The sequence below is a fragment of the Homalodisca vitripennis genome, chromosome 8, assembly GCF_021130785.1.
Source record: "Homalodisca vitripennis isolate AUS2020 chromosome 8, UT_GWSS_2.1, whole genome shotgun sequence".
NCBI lineage: Eukaryota > Metazoa > Arthropoda > Insecta > Hemiptera > Cicadellidae > Homalodisca > Homalodisca vitripennis.
Genome location: NC_060214.1, coordinates 19061544 through 19080135, shown reverse-complemented (window position 1 = coordinate 19080135; position 18592 = coordinate 19061544). Strand labels below are relative to the sequence as shown.

General features: G+C 37.6%; 1 protein-coding gene across 1 annotated transcript in view; it reads right to left on the bottom strand.

Moving 5' to 3' along the window:
• LOC124367387 (mitogen-activated protein kinase 1) overlaps positions 1–18592 on the bottom strand; it is a 317508-nt gene that overhangs the window by 30294 nt on the left and 268622 nt on the right. Inside the window, exon 2 of the mRNA XM_046824163.1 lies at positions 13254–13380. Coding sequence (XP_046680119.1) covers positions 13254–13380 — 127 coding nt within the window. The remainder of the gene's footprint in view (positions 1–13253; positions 13381–18592) is intronic.

Genomic DNA, 18592 nt, shown 5'->3' with positions numbered 1-18592 from the left:
ATCTACCAACTTGTATCAAGTTAATTTAATGATGTATACTTAAAATAACAATAACGCCAACGATCCACACGCAATAGTTAACATAACAAAACCCCGTTGTCGATGAAAATTATTTATTGTTCTTCGAACTACACCCAAATCAAAATTATCCAGATTACTAGTATGTTTGCGTTTCTTACTTTGTTGGGCGTACTAAAAGAATTGCCAATTGGACTTATTTTTTTCCTCCTTCAAAATTCGTCTCAGCGTACTTTCAGAAATTCCAGTTGCCTCTACGACACGCTGTTGAACTTTCTTCAAATTTATAAGTGTGTTGATTTCTGCTTCCCGTTTCATAAAATGGGAAGCACTTCTCTTGCTTGGCCGTGTATAACCTTTCTACCTCCAATTTTTACTTTTTACATTATGATCCATCTCAAACTCTTTACTTAAAACGTAATGAGCACAACGCAATTAATTCACAAATTGTATTACAACTCGTGAATTGGCACAAGCGAATGTTTTTTGGGCGGCACGTATAGAAGACTGGAGACCGAAGTTCACAAGGCTAAATACGGCAACAGACTGAGACGCTCCACCCCCCACCACTTTAGTTCCGTCTTTGCCTACGGCGCATCTTGAAGTCACCGGTCATGCTATAAATTCTCTACTATTACGTCGCGTCGTGATCATCGACACTCCGTTGTGTTGGTTCATTAGTACAGGAGATGCTTGCTCATAAGCGACTGCAATAGCGATTGATGGTCTTTCCACAATCGGTTATTAAACACCCTAGGAGAATACCTCAACGATATTATTGTAAAACTTTTAATTGGGACGAAAATTTAAATTTAAAAAATTTATAATATTTTTGTATTTGAAGATTTTCACGGCCTGACGGGACACTACGCTCTATAAACCGAGCTGTACTTTGCAGCACTCACCGACATTTCATGATCGCCACTACAGGACCTTTATGAAACTCTAATGTTGATCTGTAATGTTACAGAATTTGTAACTGTCAAGATATTCTCATAAAAAGTTCAATAAATTATGTTAGCAGGTTTTCACGATTATGTTATGGGATTTTTCACCACGATCTCTTGTGGCTCAAGGGTAGCCTCAGCACACAATATGCACGATGAGTATGTCATTGTGTATCACGAGTTTAGGTAATTCGTTATGAACTAATGTGTACTTGTGTGCTGAATTATAACAGAATTAATAATTTTCATGCTACTAATGCTGTGATAAGTTTCATAAACACCATTTTTAAAGAAAATTGACAAAATATTAAAGAAAAAACATTTACTCATTAGAAAAGTAAAATGTAAACTGTCGTACAGTCATGCCTTTGTGAGACACAGCAATGTCACTTTCACTTAATGTAGTCACTTTACTGCTATGGCTGATACTGAATATTTGTACAGAACGATGATGTGCACCCTTTCTTTGTGTGCTAAAGAGTCATTTCACGATTCATTCCGAATTATTTTTTTGTGTGAATGACCGCGCGTTACCTTATATTTTCTACCTTCAGGTACTCACATTTGAATTACTGTTTAGAAATTCTTTATTATATCGAATAATTCAAAATTATATTCAGTTTCTCCTTTGCCAACTTGTAAATATATCACCATAAAGATTTTTATAAATTCTAGATATTGCATTGAGTGCGTAGTGTATGATATCAGATTTAATGTTTTCAGTAATTATTTTAGTTTCGTGTTATTTTGAAATTTACAATGATTTGCATCCGTATGAGGATCGCTTGGACGAAATATTATAGGATGTTAGCCACACATCCTAAACATTATATACGTACATATAGATTATAACAATGAATGCAATGTTTGGAATCTCTTCAGACGAACGTTGACTCCAGATTCCAGCGTCGGACATCAGACGTTACACTAAGCGGAGGGTAAAACTATCCTGTTTAACTGTCCGATCATTTCAAATGTCTCTCTGATATTAGTGAACGACCCAAAGAAGGGGAGCCACGTTACTATCAATTTCAATTCATAGACCAACAATTTTTAATGGGTCCTTTACTGTTCAGGCTTGTCGCCTTTGGAAAGCTCTCCCTGATTATATTAGATGTACATATTGAGGACTGTGCACGCTTCGGGGCGGGGATTAGGGGCTTGTTGCTGGGGGGAAGGGGCCTGTGGGGGTGACGGGTGGTGCTGCTTGTTGTGGTCTGTGACCAGTCCATGTGTTAGAGTGTTTGAATGTGTCTTCTTGTTCTTCATTTTGATATTTTTGTTTTTATTACAATATATATATATATATATATATATATATATATATATATAATTTTCTTTTGTATTTTGTTTTGAATTCGTTTCAATTAATATATTTTTTACTTTAAGCTCATTTAATTTTGTATCGGCTAACCAATTTTGTTATTTTATATTTTAAGTATAACTTAATCATTTACCGCAATTGTATCTAAGTACTATAAATTTACTGCATACAATATGAGGTTGAGTGGTTGAGAGGGTTAATAGCCCTAGCTTCTTCTATTTAATAAAGGCATTTCTCATTTCATTTATTTCATTTCAAATTACAGACAAAATATATTTAGTCTGACGTGAAATGGAGATCAACTCAACATTCGTATTCAATAAACCCTTCCCACCATAGCTAGTTATGTGTATAAGGCTAAGTTAGCATAATCAGCATTTTCAATTTTCCTATTTCCATACAGAACCTCACGAGGGGTAGCCTTTCTTGAAAAAAGAACCATTACCACCTTGAGATTGGTGAGATAGAGATGCGGGGAATATTCCCATGTCCTGTAGCTGCTGGGAGTTGCTGGGTAAGGAGAATGAACGTTATATTGCGTAAAGGTGTTAACAATGCTGGAATGCTGGAATTAGACAGGTGAGTGAGCTGACAAAACAGATAGCGCCGTTGAAATAAAAACTAGACTATGTTGGTTCGAACAAACGGATAAAGTGTTCTAATAACATTTTGTAGTATCATTGCATAGTGAATTGCACAAATTTAGTGGCAATGTTTGCTGAACAAACTTTAATATATTTTGCATACAAGGTCAATCCTACTCAAAGAATACTCTTGTAATGCAACATTACAATATCGCAAGTTCAATAACTTCTGAGTTGGATTTTGGAAAAACGCACAGAAAGAATGCTGATTACAATCATCAAAATATTTGTTTTGATTATTTAAATGCATTTTTTATAGTGACATTTCCATTTGTTTATAGAACACCAATCATGTTTATATATATGAGAAAGCCATCCCAAAACCATACCGAAACTTTGTAAAAGGTAAACCGTCATGAAGTTTGTAGTAGTTTTGCATGAACAATGTTAGAAATGAGAAAGCCATCCCAAGACCATACAGAAACTTGGTAAAAGGTAAACCGTCATGAAGTTTGTAGTAGTTTTGCATGAACAATGTTAGAAATGAGAAAGCCATCCCAAGACCATACAGAAACTTGGTAAAAGATAAACCGTCATGAAGTTTGCAATAGTTTTGCATGAACAATGTTAGAAATGAGAAAGCCATCCCAAGACCAAACAGAAACTTTGTAAAAGATAAACCGTCATGAAGTTTACAGTAGTTTTGCATGAACAATGTTAGAAATGAAAAAGCCATCGCAAGACCATACAGAAACTTGGTAAAGGTAATTAAACCGTCATGAAGTTTGCAATAGTTTTGCATGAACAATGTTAGAAATGAGAAAGCCATCCCAAGACCATACAGAAAGTTGGTAAAAGGTAAATCCGTCATGGAAGTTTGTAGTAGTTTTGCATGAACAATGTTAGAAATGAGAAAGCCATCCCAAGACCAAACAGAAACTTTGTAAAATATAAACCGTCATGAAGTTTACAGTAGTTCTGCATGAACAATGTTAGAAATGAGAAATCCATCGCAAGACTGGGCAGAGACTCTTCACAGGTAATTAATCCATCAGGGAGTTTGCAGTAGTTCCGCATGAACAATGGCAGGAAATGAGAAAACCATCGCAAGACTGGGCGTAGACATCGTCACAGGTAATTAATCCATCAAGGAGTTTGCAGTAGTTCTGCATGAACAATGATAGACATGAGAAAGCCATCTCAAGGACGGACGGAGACATCGTCACAGGTAATTAATCCATCAGGGAGTTTGCAGTAGTTCTGCATGAACAATAGTGGACATGAGAAAGCCATCTCAAGGACTGGGCGGAGACATCGTCACAGGTAATTAATCCATTAGGGAGTTTGCAGTAGTTCTGCATGAACAATAGTGGAAATGAGAAAGCCATCTCAAGGGCGGACAGAGACATCGTCACAGGTACTTAATCCATCAGGGAGTTTGCAGTAGTTCTGCATGAACAATAGTGGAAATGAGAAAGCCATCTCAAGGGCGGACAGAGACATCGTCACAGGTAATCCATCAGGAAGATAAACAACTTTCGGTACAGCTGACGTCAGCATTACCCTCTCCTTACCCCCCCCCTCACCACTCACCACCACCAGACAGGTCTCGCTCTGTCTGCGAGTGACGCGGGAAAGTCGTATCATCACTTTTAATTTTGTCAAATAAATTATATTCAACAAGAGAACTCTGCCAAAGCAAGTTTTAATGAAATTGCTAGCTTTGTGTAATCACGTTAAGCTGAAACCTATTAGCACCAGCTCTCTGACTAACAATCACTATATTACATTGTGGTCTGGTAACAGTAAATTGCACTAGTGTTTAATTCTCATTCCGCACTTCAAATGGCTCCTTAGTCAGTTAATTAACTGCAATAATTTAATATAAACCGTACAGAAGGGGGAAACCTGAAACGACTTCTTCATATTTTATAGTTTCCAACGCGGGTAGTTAGTAACACCGTAAGTGTTACACCAATAAAACAGCCCTTTGTGTGTACACTTAATCTTAGTTCACAGTGCATTATTGGCGATGGATAATTTGATGGGGTGACAGGTTATCGGACATTTGCTATGGAGAATGGAAGTACAGAGAAAGTGGAACCCTACATTTCGAAGCTTGCAATCTGTACTCTTTATCAGGTGTCAAAATTAGGGTATAACGTTAAGAGTATACAGATTTAAAAAATATGGCGTCGGACCCACTAAGATCATGGATAAGTTGTGCAAAAATACCCAAGAAAATCAGAGCAAGCTCCAATCACTTCACCTCACAGATTATGCGCACTGAATTGTGCCTTCAACTAAAACATCTATTCCGTGCGCTTCTTCTGTGCAGTGACACGATTTGGTGCTTCGCGCTTCAATCGTTTTGTACTCTCGAGCGAACGCTTCGGTATTTTTGACGTACAACTTCGAGTGTTATCTATGACTTCAGTGATTTCCCCACGACACATTTACTACATTTTTTACATCTTTGTGAACGCTTGACCTTATACTTAGTTTTTCGACACCTGATTAAGAGGATAGATTCGAACACTCTAAAGGTAAAATCAACGATGGCAAATGCCAGAAAACGGCAAAAACCTGGTTCATCATGTCAACGCAACATTAACACTACCTGGTTTTTCCTTAAGTTAACAAAAAATTTGGGATTTTAATAAGTTTACTATAATCAAAATCAAGGCCTTCAAATTGATTTACAATTAAACTATGCTAACTGTAACGTTTTTTCTCAGGTTCTCCGTCCTCTTGAGGAACATAAGTACATTTACAAATTCTAGTAATTCATTAAAACAGAAGACAGTAGTCCTAACGTCAAGCTAATCAATTAGCAGATTTCTCCTAGAAATGCGAGCTGAGACGTCATTAGTAATCCATTAGCAGAACAATAGAACAGGACACAACGACCGCAGTACTGACTACCATCTGTCTTGTTTTAACTCCTCGGAAACACCCTTTGTCTACAACTGCAGCAGACAGACCTCAACAGTCGTTAGCGGTTTATTCTCACAGAACAATGGGACCGGGACACAACAACAGCATCACTATTGTCTTGACTCATATGAACCGCCTATTGTCTATAACCTGGCACAGGTATACGTCATTAGCGATCGACTTACAAGACAATGGGAACAATGCAATACTGTCTGTACCTTCACTATTGTCTTAACTCGTTATCAACATCCTTTGTATATAACCTGGCAGATAGACCTCACACATCACTGGAGATCAATTCGCAAGATAATGGGAACATTGCAACATTGTCTGTACATCCACTATTGTCTTAACTCATCGTCAACATCCTTTGCCTATAACCTAAAAGACAGACCTTACACGTAATTAGCAACCGGCTCGCAAGACAGTGGGAACATTCCAATACTGTCTGTACCTTCACTATTTTTTTAACTCATCGTAAACACCTTTTGTCTATAACCTGACAAACAGAATTTAGAGCACATGTCATTAGCGATTGAATCACAAGACAATAGGAACATTTCAATACGTTTGCACCTTAGGTCTCGGCTTAACCGCTCTGGAGCACCTTCTGTATATGATCTAACAGACAGACAGATATTAGACGTCAGTAGCGATCAACTCGCAACACAATGTGTCTAGGGTTTAACATTGTAACATTTCTGTAACAGTATTACATATGGTAATGTAAGGCCAAAGGGAGTATTGTGAACACAGATTGTCTTTGAATACGGATATCGTACATTGAACTCAGAGACATAGTTAAGTGGCAATATCACAGAAGGTACTTTCTGGTCATTCGGGATATTATGTACGCAGATTTTCTTTGGTATCGCATATCGTACATTGAACTCAGAGACATAGTTAAGTGGCACTATCACAGAAGGTACTTTCTGGTCATTCGGGATATTATGCACGCAGATTTTCTTTGGTATCGCATATCGTACATTGAACTCAGAGACATAGTTAAGTGGCAATATCACAGAAGGTACTTTCTGGTCATTCGGGATATTATGCACGCAGATTTTCTTTGGTATCGCATATCGTACATTGAACTCAGAGACATAGTTAAGTGGCAATATCACAGAAGGTACTTTCTGGTCATTCGGGATATTATGTACGCAGATTTTCTTTGGTATCGCATATCGTACATTGAACTCAGAGACATAGTTAAGTGGCAATATCACAGAAGGTACTTTCTGGTCATTCGGGATATTATGCACGCAGATTTTCTTTGGTATCGCATATCGTACATTGAACTCAGAGACATAGTTAAGTGGCAATATCACAGAAGGTACTTTCTGGTCATTCGGGATATTATGCACGCAGATTTTCTTTGGTATCGCATATCGTACATTGAACTCAGAGACATAGTTAAGTGGCAATATCACAGAAGGTACTTTCTGGTCATTCGGGATATTATGTACGCAGATTTTCTTTGGTATCGCATATCGTACATTGAACTCAGAGACATAGTTAAGTGGCAATATCACAGAAGGTACTTTCTGGTCATTCGGGATATTATGCACGCAGATTTTCTTTGGTATCGCATATCGTACATTGAACTCAGAGACATAGTTAAGTGGCAATATCACAGAAGGTACTTTCTGGTCATTCGGGATATTATGCACGCAGATTTTCTTTGGTATCGCATATCGTACATTGAACTCAGAGACATAGTTAAGTGGCAATATCACAGAAGGTACTTTCTGGTCATTCGGGATATTATGTACGCAGATTTTCTTTGGTATCGCATATCGTACATTGAACTCAGAGACATAGTTAAGTGGCAATATCACAGAAGGTACTTTCTGGTCATTCGGGATATTATGTACGCAGATTTTCTTTGGTATCGCATATCGTACATTGAACTCAGAGACATAGTTAAGTGGCAATATCACAGAAGGTACTTTCTGGTCATTCGGGATATTATGTACGCAGATTTTCTTTGGTATCGCATATCGTACATTGAACTCAGAGACATAGTTAAGTGGCAATATCACAGAAGGTACTTTCTGGTCATTCGGGATATTATGTACGCAGATTTTCTTTGGTATCGCATATCGTACATTGAACTCAGAGACATAGTTAAGTGGCAATATCACAGAAGGTACTTTCTGGTCATTCGGGATATTATGTACGCAGATTTTCTTTGGTATCGCATATCGTACATTGAACTCAGAGACATAGTTAAGTGGCAATATCACAGAAGGTACTTTCTGGTCATTCGGGATATTATGTACGCAGATTTTCTTTGGTATCGCATATCGTACATTGAACTCAGAGACATAGTTAAGTGGCAATATCACAGAAGGTACTTTCTGGTCATTCGGGATATTATGCACGCAGATTTTCTTTGGTATCGCATATCGTACATTGAACTCAGAGACATAGTTAAGTGGCAATATCACAGAAGGTACTTTCTGGTCATTCGGGATATTATGTACGCAGATTGTCTTTGGTATCGCATATCGTACATTGAACTCAGAGACATAGTTAAGTGGCAATATCACAGAAGGTACTTTCTGGTCATTCGGGATATTATGCACGCAGATTTTCTTTGGTATCGCATATCGTACATTGAACTCAGAGACATAGTTAAGTGGCAATATCACAGAAGGTACTTTCTGGTCATTCGGGATATTATGCACGCAGATTTTCTTTGGTATCGCATATCGTACATTGAACTCGGAGACATAGTTAAGTGGCAATATCACAGAAGGTACTTTCTGGTCATTCGGGATATTATGTATGTACGCAGATTTTTTTTGGTATCGCATATCGTACATTGAACTCAGAGACATAGTTAAGTGGCAATATCACAGAAGGTACTTTCTGGTCATTCGGGATATTATGTACGCAGATTTTCTTTGGTATCGCATATCGTACATTGAACTCAGAGACATAGTTAAGTGGCAATATCACAGAAGGTACTTTCTGGTCATTCAGGATATTATGCACGCAGATTTTTCTTTGGTATCGCATATCGTACATTGAACTCAGAGACATAGTTAAGTGGCAATATCACAGAAGGTACTTTCTGGTCATTCGGGATCTTATGCACGCAGATTTTCTTTGGTATCGCATATCGTACATTGAACTCAGAGACATAGTTAAGTGGCAATATCACAGAAGGTACTTTCTGGTCATTCGGGATCTTATGCACGCAGATTTTCTTTGGTATCGCATATCGTACATTGAACTCAGAGACATAGTTAAGTAGCAATATCACAGAAGGTACTTTCTGGTCATTCGGGATATTATGTACGCAGATTTTCTTTGGTATCGCATATCGTACATTGAACTCAGAGACATAGTTAAGTAGCAATATCACAGAAGGTACTTTCTGGTCATTCGGGATATTATGCACGCAGATTTTCTTTGGTATCGCATATCGTACATTGAACTCAGAGACATAGTTAAGTGGCAATATCACAGAAGGTACTTTCTGGTCATTCGGGATATTATGTATGCAGATTTTCTTTGGTATCGCATATCGTACATTGAACTCAGAGACATAGTTAAGTGGCAATATCACAGAAGGTACTTTCTGGTCATTCGGGATATTATGTACGCAGATTTTCTTTGTTATCGCATATCGTAAATTGAACTTAGAATCATTAAAAGACTGTTCACACTGTAACAAAAAAGATTAATTTCAGGTCACGTGTTTTAAAACATAAATATCTTTTCGTTACTTGTTAAATTAATACAATATGTCAAAATTGTCATGATGGAAACCACAAATCTCACATCTTGGAAAATAATATAATTTTTCCAATTCCTCTTTTTAACATTTATGGCATGTGTTAAATAAATAGTAAAAATTGTGTCGCAAAACACATGTTCATTGGGAATTTCAAGTCTATAGCACATTTCTTTATTGACAGTTAGAACTACAGACAATCATACGGCACAGAAATGTGTATCAACTCCCCTCCACCCCGGCAAACAAAAGAAAAATTGGTTACCCTACTGAGTGATACGCTTCAATAACGCTCAGCCAAATTCCATAGCTGGACATGCAACTTCTTAGAACCATTCTTGCCCGGGTAGAAATGAAGTTTCATGCAAAATCTGAAGTCTACAGATGATGTCTTTCTCAAAAACATTCATAGTTTTTTCATTAATTTGGGTTTTATGTCAGTGTTTAAATAATAAAAGTTTACACACCAAGTTACCATAAATTATTGTAACATTTGTGGAATTATTAAGAGTACATGTTTTAATATGTCACCTGTTACAATCTCCTATGAGGAAGGTGAATTTGTTAAAAAAACATGATTTATTCTGCTTTTTTCCTCGTTGCCACCATTTTACCCGTAAGACCAATAAAAAAAATTACTAACGCTCAGCCAAATCCCATGGAATGCCACGTGCCGTCATCCAACTCGGCGTTGTTAATATGTTAATACAATCTCATGCAAATGTTAATACTGTAGGTCAGTCCGTTTGCGAGATATTAACTTTACCAGTCCCTACAGCGATAGGCTTCACTAACTCTCAGCCAATAACACCGGTCCATATTAACAAAAATATCCAGAAAGAAGTGGGTTTCGTCCGAGTAAGAAATGTATTGTAGGTATTTAGCTAAACAGTTGAAAGTTTATATACACAGAATACAGTTTAATCAATTGTTCAATTAATAAGGAATAAACTCGCATTACAAATCAACAGAAAACTCTATAAATCAATTCCAGGAATATCACAAGACGAGATGAGAGGTGTGCAGTGGGGCTCCACCTGTTGGTGGGCACTCAACTACATCTGCGGACTTCACATGTACACACAGAGGACAGGAGGAAAGTTCAAAGGGTCAAAGCTGGCAATGAATATGTAGCAACAAATGAGGTTACATTAGCTGCGGCTGTGTACTACAAGGCTGCACTACTCGTGGCTACACGGATTAATTAGCAACTACTGTTGACATTAGCTAGACACAACCGCACCATTACGCCCCATCTATACTATAGCTGTAGCATACCACAACTGTTGCCATTAACTGGACATAGCCACACGAGCACTCTATTTCTGTCAATTGTGGATGAATATGTAGCAACAAATGAGGTTACATTAGCTGCGGCTGTGTACTACAAGGCTGCACTACTCGTGGCTACACGGATTAATTAGCAACTACTGTTGACATTAGCTAGACACAACCGCACCATTACGCCCCATCTATACTATAGCTGTAGCATACCACAACTGTTGCCATTAACTGGACATAGCCACACGAGCACTCTATTTCTGTCAATTGTGGATGAATATGTAGCAACAAATGAGGTTACATTAGCTGCGGCTGTGTACTACAAGGCTGCACTACTCGTGGCTACACGGATTAATTAGCAACTACTGTTGACATTAGCTAGACACAACCGCACCATTACGCCCCATCTATACTATAGCTGTAGCATACCACAACTGTTGCCATTAACTGGACATAGCCACACGAGCACTCTATTTCTGTCAATTGTGGATGAATATGTAGCAACAAATGAGGTTACATTAGCTGCGGCTGTGTACTACAAGGCTGCACTACTCGTGGCTACACGGATTAATTAGCAACTACTGTTGACATTAGCTAGACACAACCGCACCATTACGCCCCATCTATACTATAGCTGTAGCATACCACAACTGTTGCCATTAACTGGACATAGCCACACGAGCACTCTATTTCTGTCAATTGTGGATTGTGAGGATACTATAGCTGTAGCATACCACAACTGTTGCCATTAACTGGACATAGCCACACGAGCACTCTATTTCTGTCAATTGTGGATGAATATGTAGCAACAAATGAGGTTACATTAGCTGCGGCTGTGTACTACAAGGCTGCACTACTCGTGGCTACACGGATTAATTAGCAACTACTGTTGACATTAGCTAGACACAACCGCACCATTACGCCCCATCTATACTATAGCTGTAGCATACCACAACTGTTGCCATTAACTGGACATAGCCACACGAGCACTCTATTTCTGTCAATTGTGGATGAATATGTAGCAACAAATGAGGTTACATTAGCTGCGGCTGTGTACTACAAGGCTGCACTACTCGTGGCTACACGGATTAATTAGCAACTACTGTTGACATTAGCTAGACACAACCGCACCATTACGCCCCATCTATACTATAGCTGTAGCATACCACAACTGTTGCCATTAACTGGACATAGCCACACGAGCACTCTATTTCTGTCAATTGTGGATTGTGAGGATACTATAGCTGTAGCATACCACAACTGTTGCCATTAACTGGACATAGCCACACGAGCACTCTATTTCTGTCAATTGTGGATTGTGAGGATACTATAGCTGTAGCATACCACAACTGTTGCCATTAACTGGACATAGCCACACGAGCACTCTATTTCTGTCAATTGTGGATTGTGAGGATACTATAGCTGTAGCATACCACAACTGTTGCCATTAACTGGACATAGCCACACGAGCACTCTATTTCTGTCAATTGTGGATTGTGAGGATACTATAGCTGTAGCATACCACAACTGTTGCCATTAACTGGACATAGCCACACGAGCACTCTATTTCTGTCAATTGTGGATTGTGAGGATACTATAGCTGTAGCATACCACAACTGTTGCCATTAACTGGACATAGCCACACGAGCACTCTATTTCTGTCAATTGTGGATTGTGAGGATACTATAGCTGTAGCATACCACAACTGTTGCCATTAACTGGACATAGCCACACGAGCACTCTATTTCTGTCAATTGTGGATTGTGAGGATACTATAGCTGTAGCATACCACAACTGTTGCCATTAACTGGACATAGCCACACGAGCACTCTATTTCTGTCAATTGTGGATTGTGAGGATACTATAGCTGTAGCATACCACAACTGTTGCCATTAACTGGACATAGCCACACGAGCACTCTATTTCTGTCAATTGTGGATTGTGAGGATACTATAGCTGTAGCATACCACAACTGTTGCCATTAACTGGACATAGCCACACGAGCACTCTATTTCTGTCAATTGTGGATTGTGAGGATACTATAGCTGTTGCATTCTACAACTGTTGCCATTAACTGGACATAGCCACACGAGCACTCTATTTCTGATCTATTGCGGATTGTATGGGTACTATAACTATTTCTGGACAATTTCATTGTGCGGATACTAAAACGGTTTTTTGAACAACGGTTGCCATTAACTGGACATAGCCAAACGATCACTCTATTTCTGATCAATTATGGATTGTGTCAGTTATATCAATATATTTCCCTGTCAAGAGACACTTTCCATCAGAATCAATTAATTTACTTATATTCACCTCCAGAAAAAAAAACATTCTGAAAGATGCCACCCAACCCCTTACGGATGATCAAAGATGCTATAACTAAAGTCACACCTATGGTTGCAGATACTCACGTTTTCATGTTTGAACCTGGTGAGGATTTTGATTTCCCTCAGCGTCCTCTGGCAGTAGGTCTGGTGCTCGAATGGTGAAATCTTCTTGATGGCCACCTTAGTCTTGGTCACATTGTCATATGCAGATCTGTAACATAAACACACGAATGTTAGCGGCATCTCAATCCGGTGTACTGTAGTCAAACCCAAGGAGGTTCCAAGGTCGAGGAATATGTGGAAAATATAGAGATTGGTCTCTGCGTCTCAGCCTGAGACTCTTTCAGAGAACACAATTGTCCTGAATCTTATAAAGCACCCGATTCGATATTTTCTAAAAAAGAAAAAAATTGTATCGTAGCTAATAATTATATTATACAATGTTATAATTACATGGCTGTCTCTCAAAAGTCAAGTAGTAATCAATTCAGTAGCTTCTACTACACTTTTTTTCTTTGGCTCTCGTAGGACAAGAAACTTATAAATTGCACTTAGTCCTGTAAGAACCTTAGCGCTGCTTCCAGAGTGACAGGATATTAAGGATGAGTAAGGTTAGGGGGGCCGCCTCCTATCGAGATCCATGAGGAAGAATTAGGGCATTTCCCCCCGGAAGAAAGGAAGGACAGCTCTGAACCAGCCTCTCCAGTCAAAGCAGACAGGGGGTGGCACACCTTTGTTAAGGTCAGCAAGAACCCCTAATAGTTAGGGAACGAACCCCACCAAACTCCAACAGTCATCTCGCGCAGTAGACTAGACCTATCGAATTACCCTTGCACCCCAGAATCTCGACATTTGCGGTTAGTGATGTGCCGCTTCTGGACATCCATGGGGTTGCCCAGATTGAAGTGACAAATCGGTTTTTGCTGTGCCTAGTGTAGGTTCAACTGGAAAGAATAAACCAGCCAGAAGTGATCCCTGCTGGGTTAGTAACTTCTACTACACTTACAATAGTTCAATAATGGAAAACACTAGGGTCGTTAAAATAGAAATTCATGTATCAAACAAATATTCGTCATACCTAAGGCAGAAGTCCATAATGTATGGACACCATATAACTGAAATTAATATATAAATATCATTTTATATACGTATTTTTCAAAATTCCGGCAGGAGGCAGTTATATTCCCGAACGTTATAACGAAAATCTGAATGTATCATATGGCAAGATACGTAAAGAAAAACGTCATATATAGAATTTAAATTATGCATGAAACTTGATTTCTACAAGAATGAGTTCCATGATGTGTCAAGTTCTTATTTTGCACGAGTGTCTATCTGTCCGCAGGACATCTGGACAATGATATTAGCTATTTATAGATTTGAATTGTTAATCTCAGCGAAGCCTGTTACGACACATCGGATAGCATAATTCTATCTTGTTTTACATCTTTTGTACAAAAGTCTAGTGAAATATTGTAATACAGTAATATCACAATTGAGCTTTAGACACGCATACAAGCTCTATTGTGTAATGATCAGCGATACAACAAAATACATTGACTTGAAAATGACATTAACCGATATCAATTCGCTTTAGTCCTCCTACAATAAACATTCATTATTGCATTTTGTCATTATGAAACTGATAATTAACTCCACTCAATTCTATCTCTACATTTTTGTTTAATGTAGTAGTGACAACTATTATCACATGTATTTGTACCAGGGCACAATATTTACAGCAGACCTTAACATTGATAATTTAGGTGAAAAGTCTCTTGACAAGGAACGGTTAAGTTTTAATACGTTGGATTTTATTTGTTGTGTTCAAATTTGTTAAGTTCAGTTTACACACGTCACATAGAGCTTGATGAGTTCCAGAGCGGTTTGTAGGTCGAAAGATTACATGTGGTTCTCGGCCCGAGGATGCGCAGTAGCCTACTGGTCATGTGGAGTGGAGGGGGAAGTCACGTGCTCAGCCTGTGCGTTCCCCTCCACCGCCGCTCTCTCTCCTTCCCAGCCGCGGTTCCCCTCTCGCGCATCTAGGAGATCACAAGAATTTCTCGGCCTGTAGCTATTAATATATCATGCTTTAAAGTGTTTAGGCGAACATCTGAACATTACGTGGTTCAATCTAAACAAAATGGATGCACAGTTATATTTAAACGAGTTGTAATAATAGCTACATGGTACATGGGTAGCCTAATGATCGTACACTCAATAAAGGAGCTGTTCTATTTCAGTTTAAGAGCATTCTCTTATTGATTTATTAAGAGCATGTTTTAGAGTTAGTGAAGTTAACACACAACATAGTGGTTGTGATTCCTGACTTACGCGTGTCACAACGCTGTAATTCGTAATTATGTGTTATGTTAGTTATTTACCTGAAGAAGAGATCAGATTGCAGAATTCGAAAACGTAGTGTTAATTATTTTTTATATCACTGAACAATGGCAAATATCCAGAAATCATGTTCCCTTCACAATCCTACCATCATAAAAAACAAACTTCAAACAAACAATGTTTAATTTCATCTTTTTGGTCTGAATTCATGTAAATATATTTTATTGATTAGTATCATATTGTAGACTTCAAAGTTTAAATAAACATGGAAACAGTTTATTACAATAAAGTTGTACAATTATCGTTACCTTCCTAATGTATCTTTATATTGATTTTAGAAATATGTTTATTTAATACCAGTGTATTTCTTATTGAAGATCTGGGAACGTGTTTATTCTGACAAGTACATAGAGGCACGAAGGAGATGGATGTAATAGTATGACGTGTTGTTTGCTGGCTGCACGTAATATCGCATATTAGCGTCATCCAGACATCCCCTATACAATCTGCTCCACTTATTGTGAGGCACTACACATGTACAAATATCTAAGTGTCTGAAAGTTATTACTTGTCCTGAAAACATGAGAACTACTAACAATGTTCTTACAAATGAAACTTATTATCACATACTACTGTTCCAACTGAAATATAGTTATAACATATTTTTTTCATTGTTAGAACTGTTTTTGACGATGGAAGGATTGTGAATGAAACAGTATTTTTCTGAACATTTGCCATCGATTAACGGTACAAAAAATCAGTGGTACAAACGATGTTTTGTATCACTGAACGATTTCAAAATCCTGTTTCCTTCATAATTTTTGTGTGATACTCCTATGCCTTGTTCAACGTAATATGAGCCCTTATGTTTAGTGCGTTAACTCATTGCTGTTACAATTTACGGTGTATTGTGGCACTCTTGAACACACAGAGTCATGAGGAAATAAACACATTTAGTCTTACGGCGTTTAGTATCCAACTGTTTTCAACTTATTACGTCTTATAACTATTAGTGATTCAACTTACGGTGTCTAATACATTAAGCACATTTCTATAAAACACTGAACAGAGTTGGGATGAAATTAGCGAATCATTTACTCCCCTACTTCTGTATCACTTTAATCCAGTATTTTATTCAACTTACGGTGTCTAATACATTAAGCACATTTCTATAAAACACTGAACAGAGTTGGGATGAAATTAGCGAATCATTTACTCCCCTACTTCTGTATCACTTTAATCCAGTATTTTATTCAACTTACGGTGTCCTAATACATTAAGCACATTTCTATAAAACACTGAACAGAGTTGGGATGAAATTAGCGAATCATTTACTCCCCTACTTCTGTATCACTTTAATCCAGTATTTTATTCAACTTACGGTGTCTAATACATTAAGCACATTTCTATAAAACACTGAACAGAGTTGGGATGAAATTAGCGAATCATTTACTCCCCTACTTCTGTATCACTTTAATCCAGTATTTTATTCAACTTACGGTGTCTAATACATTAAGCACATTTCTATAAAACACTGAACAGAGTTGGGATGAAATTAGCGAATCATTTACTCCCCTACTTCTGTATCACTTTAATCCAGTATTTTATTCAACTTACGGTGTCTAATACATTAAGCACATTTCTATAAAACACTGAACAGAGTTGGGATGAAATTAGCGAATCATTTACTCCCCTACTTCTGTATCACTTTAATCCAGTATTTTATTTAACTTACGGTGTCTAATACATTAAGCACATTTCTATAAAACACTGAACAGAGTTGGGATGAAATTAGCGAATCATTTACTCCCCTACTTCTGTATCACTTTAATCCAGTATTTTATTCAACTTACGGTGTCTAATACATTAAGCACATTTCTATAAAAACACTGAACAGAGTTGGGATGAAATTAGCGAATCATTTACTCCCCTACTTCTGTATCACTTCAATCCAGTATTTTATTCAACTTACGGTGTCTAATACATTAAGCACATTTCTATAAAACACTGAACAGAGTTGGGATGAAATTAGCGAATCATTTACTCCCCTACTTCTGTATCACTTCAATCCAGTATTTTATTCAACTTACGGTGTCTAATACATTAAGCCACATTTCTATAAAACACTGAACAGAGTTGGGATGAAATTAGCGAATCATTTACTCCCCTACTTCTGTATCACTTCAAATCCAGTATTTTATTCAACTTACGGTGTCTAATACATTAAGCACATTTCTATAAAACACTGAACAGAGTTGGGATGAAATTAGCGAATCATTTACTCCCCTACTTCTGTATCACTTCAATCCAGTATTTTATTCAACTTACGGTGTCTAATACATTAAGCACATTTCTATAAAACACTGAACAGAGTTGGGATGAAATTAGCGAATCATTTACTCCCCTACTTCTGTATCACTTTAATCCAGTATTTTATTCAACTTACGGTGTCTAATACATTAAGCACATTTCTATAAAACACTGAACAGAGTTGGGATGAAATTAGCGAATCATTTACTCCCCTACTTCTGTATCACTTTAATCCAGTATTTTATTCAACTTACGGTGTCTAATACATTAAGCACATTTCTATAAAACACTGAACAGAGTTGGGATGAAATTAGCGAATCATTTACTCCCCTACTTATGTATCACTTTAATCCAGTATTTTATTTCAACTTACGGTGTCTAATACATTAAGCACATTTCTATAAAACACTGAACAGAGTTGGGATGAAATTAGCGAATCATTTACTCCCCTACTTCTGTATCACTTTAATCCAGTATTTTATTCAAACTTACGGTGTGTCTAATACATTAAGCACATTTCTATAAAACACTGAACAGAGTTGGGATGAAATTAGCGAATCATTTACTCCCCTACTTCTGTATCACTTTAATCCAGTATTTTATTCAACTTACGGTGTCTAATACATTAAAGCACATTTCTATAAAACACTGAAACAGAGTTGGGGATGAAATTAGCGAATCATTTACTCCCCTACTTCTGTATCACTTTAATCCAGTATTTTATTCAACTTACGGTGTCTAATACATTAAGCACATTTCTATAAAACACT